Source organism: Parasteatoda tepidariorum, chromosome 8 (genome assembly GCF_043381705.1).
Source record: "Parasteatoda tepidariorum isolate YZ-2023 chromosome 8, CAS_Ptep_4.0, whole genome shotgun sequence".
NCBI classification, from domain to species: domain Eukaryota; kingdom Metazoa; phylum Arthropoda; class Arachnida; order Araneae; family Theridiidae; genus Parasteatoda; species Parasteatoda tepidariorum.
In genome coordinates, this window is record NC_092211.1 from 51,593,933 (window position 1) to 51,603,368 (window position 9,436).

The 9,436-nt window shown below is 29.6% G+C and overlaps 2 protein-coding genes across 2 annotated transcripts in view; one reads left to right on the top strand and one right to left on the bottom strand.

Annotated features, from left to right (window-relative positions):
• LOC107444215 (ras association domain-containing protein 8) overlaps positions 1-9,436 on the top strand; it is a 376,108-nt gene that overhangs the window by 38,487 nt on the left and 328,185 nt on the right. The window lies entirely within an intron of this gene.
• Positions 1-9,436, bottom strand: part of LOC107446971 (soluble guanylate cyclase 88E) — a 202,004-nt gene that overhangs the window by 25,817 nt on the left and 166,751 nt on the right. The window contains exons 7-8 of the mRNA XM_043047850.2: positions 6,419-6,565; positions 935-1,081 (exon numbers count right to left, since the gene is read on the bottom strand). Coding sequence (XP_042903784.1) covers positions 935-1,081; positions 6,419-6,565 — 294 coding nt within the window. The remainder of the gene's footprint in view (positions 1-934; positions 1,082-6,418; positions 6,566-9,436) is intronic.

Genomic DNA, 9,436 nt, shown 5'->3' on the forward strand with positions numbered 1-9,436 from the left:
GCCATACAAGGGAATGTTTGAGGTGAGTGCAGCAGCATGTCTACTGCGCAGCTGACCAATAGAAGGCCGTAATCTTCACAGGTGAGTACAGGTTTAACTTCCGAAGTGATAGTAGGCGTTATTTGATTCTGGAATGTCCTCCATATATCTGTGAAAATGATACATACGAAGGAGGCGGTGTCAGTGTGAGGGGTGGTATTCCTTGGGGTAGACCTACAAACCTGCATGTCTTTCCACGTGGAACCGTGATTGTTCACGTACGTGGATATGACAGACTTGATGTTTATGACCACCCTTATGCTGATGCAATAGGTGATGATTTCTTGATACAGGATGATAACGCAAAGCCACAGAAGGCTTGCATCGTGGATGATTATCTTCAGCAGTACACAATTCAGCACAAGGAGTGGCCAGCTTGATCACCCGACTTGAATTCCATCGAGGGTTTTGGATGCTTTGAGAAGACGTGTAACTGCTCTGAATCGTCCTTCTCAGACCCTTGCCACGCTTGCAATTGCTTTGCAAGAACTACTGCACTTCCAGTGGAACTGGTAGACTGCATGATTGAAAGCTTCACATCGCAATTGACGCATATGATTTATTCATTTCTTATGAATGATAATTTCTGCAACACCGTAATTGTATGGTTAATACTTCTTATTTTATTTTATACATTATTGTGAGCTCAATAATGTGTGCCCTTTTCATTAAATTCTATGCGTAACTTTTTGAGTTATGGTCATTTTTGTGATTTTTCCTTAATTTATGATAACAATTGCATAATAAAGTTAAAGAAATCTAAGAATACGATTTTATTTAGCGTCACATTAAGGTTGGAGTAAATTTTACTAACCGATATATTGAATGAGTTAAGATTATTAAGCTAAGGATTACTTAGAAAATGAGTTAAGATTGTGTAAACATGATACCTTACTTTATAAACATTATGCTTTTCTGTAAGCTTGTCAAATATGCTGTACATAGAATTGAGCATGGAAACCACCTGCATCGGCGTAATTCTACTGCAGATTTCTGTAAAAGACACCACATCGCTAAACAGTATGGTTACGCTCTCAAAATACTGCAAAAAAAAAAGAGAAAAGGAAATTATTAAATTTTAGAAATGTACTACTAAGCTCCTAGTATCTTTGTGAAGTTAGATAAAAATAATCAATACCGACTTCTGACCATAGCCAAATTTGGGATGTTGTGATTTAAAGATTGATTTTTATCACTTTTCCTTATTTTTAAGAAACAATTCCAAAAAAAATTTCTGGATTCGCTTAAAGTGTTTCGAATAATTAAGTATATATCTCTAACATTCAATCAGTGGATTAAATAAAGTTTTGTTTGGTAGTTAACGATGTATTAGAGCCACACTAGACGGTGACGATACATGAATTTAGCTCTAGTACAACGTTGATAGCCAAACAAAGCTATATTCTATCATGTGATTTAATTATAAGCCGTCCAGTTGGGGTGGTGGATATAGTTTTTGTCGAACACGACTTGAACCAGGGTTCGATTCCCTGTGCTAAAAAGCAGGTTGTCTTTTTGGATTGTACTTTCTTTCATTATGTCTTAGTGGTTTGAAAAACCTTCTAATGTATTGTCACCGGTATGTTAGGAGCTTATGAAAGGATATAAAAGGTAGAGCTTGTAAAAACGGCAACCTACGCGGAAAAGAAAAGAAGTGTGGTCACAACTATCTGAATATGGTAAAATCTACCGTGTTACTAGCTCAATGAGAACAACAAAAAGATGGGAAATTTTTACCGAAGTGCTTTGGTAATGATTTTGGTAAAATGAACTTTGAAATATGGTATGTGATATGCAATAGCCCATTAGTGTAGCTCTTGTAGTACATTAACCAAAGTAAAATAAAACCAAAAACTTTAATTCCAAATGTATATAAGTTGTTATTTTAGATACATAACATAAATTCAGAAAAATATATTACTAATTTTTTGTGACGATAAGTTTAAGTTATAAAAATTGATGTTTAACAATGACAAAACTCTTAACAGCAACAACAAAAGATAGACTTTTTTCTTAAATTTAATTTAACAGCAAAAGCACGTTTGGATCTTTGCATCTTAAAACAAAATTTTGCTCACAAAAGCCTTGAATTTAATGGCTCATATTTGTTTTTGACAAGCTAAGTAAAATATAACATTTGTCATCATAGCACAAGTATGCGAAATAAATATCACTTTCCAGTATTTATTTTCTCATTTTTAAGTGGAATGTTTAATTTCGAACTAGTGAAGCCTAAATATCATTTTATATATAATCTAAAGTAGAAGAAGTTATTCGATTGAAATTTGAAAATAATTAAAAGAAGAGCTAGATTTCGGGAAAATTCTGTTTAAAATTTTCATGCATATTGTTGTGAGGGAAATTTTATTTTAGTTTTTATAATAGACTTAAATATATTTCAAGTAATTAGTTTGAACTTTTTATTTAAAATATACGCTTGAAAATTATATCAGATGATATTTCTTTGACTGCAGAAATTTTATTTTTATATATGTAATTAAAAATAAAATTTTGTATTATGAAATAATTATAATGTAAAAAATGCATTTGATATTTATATGCTCGATGTATTTAATTTTATGAATTTATTTTAGTTCCTTTATGGCTGCTGAAATAGCATTTGAAAACAATTTAAATAAATTCAATAATGACATTTAAATTTTAACATTAGTATTAGATTCTATTTATTCAGATGTAATTAAATTAAACATTCTGCAGGCTTCAAAAAGTATTCTAAATGCTTTGTTTAGATTTCATCTATAATAGATATCATCTGTAAATATTTAATTAACATTTTTGATTTTAACATACAGATATTATGTTTATTAACATGCAAATATAACAAACATTGTAATGGGATCTAAAAGTATTCGAATTGCTTTGTTTAAACTTATTTTTCTGTAATACATATCGTCTGTAAAAATTACCAAACATTTTTACAACTTCTTTAAGTTTTTGGAAAGAATCAAGATCGTATTTAATTTTATCGTTTGAAAATAAATTAGTTTATGAGAAAATAATTTTCATTTGATTTATTAAAATTGCGAATGTTATTGAGCAACTACATTATATGCCTTAAACTTATTTTCGGGATTAAACCATCTGCTTCAAAAGCAATGAAAAATGAAGAAAGCATTTAAAAATGACTGTTTGTCAAACAATTATATTTGTTGGGTATGAAAAGTTCTAAGATGTTACAGATCCGTCGAAGATGATTAGCGATCTGGTGGATTATCCACTTCCATTTTTAGTCAAGGTACCAATTATATCTGAGAACTGATACTCGGTAATAAGATACATTATTGAAAAAGTTCTTATCTCGTTTTATTCCTTACGAGCAATTTTAAAAGAACATTAAAAGTTGCAAAGCCTCGTAGCTCGAACTTATAATTTGTTTCGAACGCAACAACGAGTACATGTAGCCAGAGAGATGTTTTCACAAAGCAGTTAATTTTAAAACACATTTTTACTGGTGATGAAACTTGAATCAATATTTTGAAAACAGGAACAGCTCTGATATTAACATACATGATAATACTTTTACTTTCGTTACTTGTAACGAAACTAAAAGTAAAGAGTACGTACTTTTACTTGTACTTCGTTACTTTTCAAATTTAGTACTTTTACTTATTTTTCCTTACTTTATTTGGGAAAAAAAACAAGTATTTGTAGCGAGAATGTTGAAAGAAATCGTTACTTTTTTGCTGAAATTTAAAAAAAAATTTCTTTAAAAAATATATTTTTTTTAATTTATAAATTTAATGTATTATACATTCTTTAATAGCTAACTTTAAACATCTTTAAGGATTGCAATTTCCCGAAAAGGAGAGGGTGGCTGGTGGGGGGGGGGAACGTGAAACCCTTACTTTAATGAATTTACCTGCATACAAATACTTTTTTTTACTGATTTCTGTAAACAAAAATTATAATGTTATTAAATTTGTTCAACAAATCAATTTGTTACAAAAAAATTTTAAAATTAAAAGTTAAATTTCTTAAGATTTAATAGTTTCAAAATGAGCCTAATTTAAAATTCCTCTTTATAAGCGAACATTGAATTTTTATTTTCTCGTTTGGTTTCTTTAAACGTTCACTATTTCAATAGAACCTATTTCTGTAAACAAAAATTATAATGTTATAAAGTTTGTTCAACAAATCAATTTGTTACAAGAAAACTTTAAAAGTGAAAGCTATATTTTTTAAGATTTAATAGTTTTAAAATGAGCCTAATTTAAAATTCCTTTTTATAAGCAAGAATTGAATTTTGATTTCTCGTTTGGTTTCTCTCAACGTTCACTATTTCAATAGAACTTTGGAACATTTCCTTGCATTTTAATCCATTATACCTTTAAATTAAAAATGAATGAATTTTAAATAAATTTTTCTTGCATTTTTAACGAAATTCACGATTAATTTGAATGTTTGATTTCCTGGAAATGTACTTTAAAATCATTAGTTTTTTGGTTTCTCTTATGCTTTTACTTGTGCTTTTTACTCATTTTTAAAATCAAAACTTTTCTTAAAGTCTTGCTTAAAATGCTTTTACTCGTTACTTTTTAGAAGTAACGTTTCCATGTATGGCAATCAAGCAGTTCGTGCTTGAAAAGAGAGCGAAACTGAAAAGTTCATGTCGAAGTTGTTCAAAAACTAAGGTAATGGTATCTGCTTGTTTTCTTTGGTTCCTGTTGTGTTATGCAATTTCAATTCGTACCAATTGCCTAGAAAGTAAAATAAATATTACTATTTCGAGTGTTTTGTAGTGTTTGCTCGAAACAATTCACTGAAAAAAAATTATAACATGCTTTTTCAAACTGCATTATTTGTCAATTTTTGACGAAATATTTATTAAATGAACTCACGAGCATCGCACATTGAAGTAGGAAAAAAGTATTTTGAAGGAGAGGGAAAAATTTTTCAGCTAATAAATTTATATCTTTTGCTTTATGTCAACATTCTGAGTATTTTTTTTATTAGTTATCACATATATATTGCTCGAATCGTTCCAAAGAATTCGAATTTTAACTGTACGTATTTTTTAAGAAATCGATTTTTGAGGAATTATTCGATCAATTTCACCGAAATTTTGAATTTTTCTTTTTGTATTTTTTATCTCCTTTGAAAGTAGAATATTACTTAATTGAATTTAACAGCAGGTTATTTCTTACATAAAAATTCATTAAAAAAATTTAAGAAACTTATTAAGTGATATATACTGTGCGTTATGAATCGTATTTAAAAATGTAATAAGAAATCTTTAAATCAGAAGAAAACTTTTTTCTTACAGCTACAAAAATGGAAACAGGAGAAGCGAGATTAAGAGGCAACCTTTCAATTTGAATAATATTCTGCAAGGAAGTAGTTTTCGCTATCGATATTATTCATTACATACGCTCTGAAATCATTACATCGCTTCTAATTCATTCGAAAATGAAGCAGATCGCTTAACTGATGCACTCATTCCAAACAAAAGGCAAACACATTATTTTAATTGCATAATTGTTTATTACCTCATACGTAGAGCACGGTTACCTATTTTTACTACTTTAAAAAAAAACTAGTTGCTTTTCGCTTTAAAAAAAACAATGAACAAAGTTTTTGTAGTATTTATATGAATGCTTGATCTTGTCTGATTCGGGTGAGAAGATTTCCAATCTGGAATTATTTTTGCTCATAAAGTTGCAGAATTTCCTTTTTAAAATGACGTTTTTAGTTTTTTTTTTATCGAAATGTACGCTTTTAAAAACTTTATATATATTTAACGGGAGTCACATAAATGTTGCCAAAAACTTCTAAAAGAGTTAAGACACATTAAGACACACACAGGTTTAAAATGGCTTAGGAGCACAAGCCCAGAAAAATCGTCATACACGGTAAAGGGCACCTCTCTATACGGATAAACAGTTCTCTCTCACGGATAAACAGTTCTTATCGAAAAGCACCCCTAGTTGCGTATTACGACTTTTCAGTGCATGGGTTCCTATGCAATTTTAATCTTGTCCTTTGTGCCTTAACTACTCTAGAAAATTGTTGTAGCATTTATGCGACTCACTGTTATATATAACGTTTTTAAACTTGTACTTGTACCAAATGGACTAAAAATTTCATTTAAAAAAATTGCTGCATGGAGAGGAAAACCGATTTCAGATTTGAAAGAAGAGATACGAATATTAGGGATCTGTGAAGAAATCTCATACAACAGAAAACAAAACCCCCAGTATAATTTATGGATTATCTTAAAAAATTAAAGCTTATTAGGAAAGTATTCACGCTGTTAAATTTTTATATTTTTCTAGGAAAAATTATTAAAAAAAAAACATTTAAACTTTTTAACTTTGTTTCCTATAATTTAATTTGACTGTTTAAATATCTTCAACATTACCTGACAAGTTTCGACAGCAGCTTCACCTTTGCGTAAGCGATCTGCTACTTGCTTCGGGATCATCTGATACAGAAGCTCGTCTGTCCTTTTCATTTCTATGTCTAGTTTTCTCATCGATTCTTCCAATTGTTTGCTTTTTTGTAGTTCCTGGAATTAAGAAGTTACAAACATTACACAATCAATTAAAAATAATTAATTTACTTAAAGGTCGGGCTTACCATCAGAATGCATTAACATATTCTGTGTCACTCTAACCTTCATTAACTATTCAATCCTTCACTTTTTAAATTTGATATTAATATATTTTTTTAAATATATTATGAATAATTTACATAATACACATTTTTCTCCCTTATAATGGTATTAAGTACATTTATTATTAATATAAAAAGTTTCAATGCTTTCATTCACTTAAATTATTAACATTTTGTAAACCAAAGTTAACAATGACCCTTATGCACAGCGCAGAAAAAAAGGGACTATTCTGAATAATTTTTGAGCTAATGATCGGATCTTCGTCTTTTAGGATTCAATCTTAATGGGTCGTAAGGGTGGTCTCAAATATGCTAATTAAAAAGTGCAGAAGATATTTTAAATTGCGGAATCAAACAGCAAGACGTACTCTCTCTGAATAAGCATGCCTTTTCTTCAATGGCATCGGATTTCTGACCACCAAAGGGATATTCGTAATCTGGAAAATATGACCCCTATAGTTTGGTCAGGAGAGCTGTCCAAAACTTATATCCTTAATGTTAATTTTACTTTCTGCTTATTTAGAGAATTTTACTTATTAAGTTAATTTTACTTTCTGCTTATTATTTGCTGGAGAACTTTTTGAGCGAATTGAACAATTTTTGAAACCTGTAATAAAATTTGTAAAAATACAAAAAATAAATATTCGTAAATATTTACTATTTTATTTATTAATAGTCGACAAAATTTTGAAGTGTAGAGTATACAATATTCTACGTAATTTCAAAGTATGTAATTTTACAAGGCAAAATACAAAATTTAATTGAAATCGATTGATTAGTTCTAGAGAAATGAAATTTTGAATATACGACTTCCTTAAAGTTCAATTTCTCAGGAACTGTTGGACCGATTTCACTCAAATTTTGTATTTTACCATGTATATTTACATACTTTAAAATGATATAAAAAATTGTAAACCTAACTATTCAAAAATTTTCCGACTATTATTAAATAAAATAATAAAATTTATTTCTTTTTGCATGGATAAATGAATTGGATAAATGAATTTTATAATAGTGTGTAAAATTTTTCAATTTGATTAAAAATTTATCGAGATGTACCGAAACACGCAAAAAGTAAAATTAACATGAAGGGGTGCACACATTGGACCTCTCTCCAGATCAAACTATCGGGACCATATTTCCCAGGTTGCTGCTACCCCCCATATTTAGGGAGTGAGAAACCTGAATCCGTCGAAAGAAAGGTATGTGCATTCAGAATACGTTTTTGTATCTGAGTTGCGTACTTTCGTAACTATTCCGTGAGAATCCGTAACTTAAAATATCGTCCGTAGTAATTAATTAGCATATTTCAGATCATTAAGAATGAGTCCTACAACATGAAGATCTGATTATTAGATCAAAAGTTTTTCAAGGTAGTCCATTTTTAATTTTGCTCTCTATACACGCAAATATACCAAAGGTTTCTTTGTATAGTTACATGTGTTTTTCTGGTGTATTTCCTAAAAGTTCCAAAAAAACATGCAAGAAAACTTCCAGTAACTCTACTAAATGCTTATCGGTAAGCATGCTAGGAAAACACAGGAAATACTACTAATAAGTCCTTAGTTTACTAAGTTTAAATCAGTAATGCTTCTAATAAGCTCGTGAATCCCAGTTCCCTAGGTTTTTTCGAGAAATACATTGTTTTTATACTGTACCTGTAAGTCATTTAATAGGTTTTTTCGAGTAATACAGTGTTTTTATAGTGTAACTGCAGGCTAAGTCATTTAATAGGTTTTTTTCGAGTAATACAGTGTTTTTATAGTGTACCTGCAGGCTAAGTCATTTAATAGGGTTTTTTTCGAGTAATACAGTGTTTTTATAGTGTACCTGCAGGCTAAGTCATTTAATAGGTTTTTTTCGAGTAATACAGTGTTTTTATAGTGTACCTGTAGGCTATGTCATTTAATGGGTTTTTTCGAGTAATACAGTGTTTTCATAGTGTACCTGCAGGATAAGTCATTTAATAGGTTTTTTCGAGTAATACAGTGTTTTTATAGTGTACCTGCAGGCTATGTCATTTAATGGGTTTTTTCGAGTAATACAGTGTTTTCATAGTGTACCTGCAGGATAAGTCATTTAATAGGTTTTTTCGAGTAATACAGTGTCTTTATAGTGCACCTGTAGGCAGTGGCATACGCAGAATTTTTTCAAGGGGGGGGGGGTTCATAATTTTCAGAAATTACTAAAAGAAATTCGAGTATGTAATAAAGCACTTTTACTTCCCTAATTTAGACAGCTAGACAATTTTGACTTTTTGTTTCGACAACATTGTTTAGTTAAATTTTGTTTTTATTTTTTAAGTTTAAGAATATAATTTTTTTTATAATAAGAGGTAAAATATTTTATTTTTATTAAAAAGTAGGAATAAATCAAGCCAGAAAAAACTACTCATACTGTAACATCTACCTAAATAATAACCATATAAATGTGAATATTCCATAGAAAACCAATGAATTTAACTAAAAAATGACTTACCAACAAATAGGGAATTAAACCAGTATACAAACACGCTAAAAATTTATTGATTTATACTGTAATATCCAAACGACGGGGTTTTTTTGCAAGTTCGTTTAAAATGTCTTCGACAGCTGGGGTAAATTTTCTATGAATGCTTAAGAGCGCCAATCCATTCATTCTATTATTTCCCGTTGAGTTGCGTAAATAAGTCTTCAAACGGCGCAAAGTCGAAAAGGATCTTTCGTTTGCACTCGTTGAAACAGGTAGAACGACCAATATTTCTAGGAGTTTGAAAATTTAACAC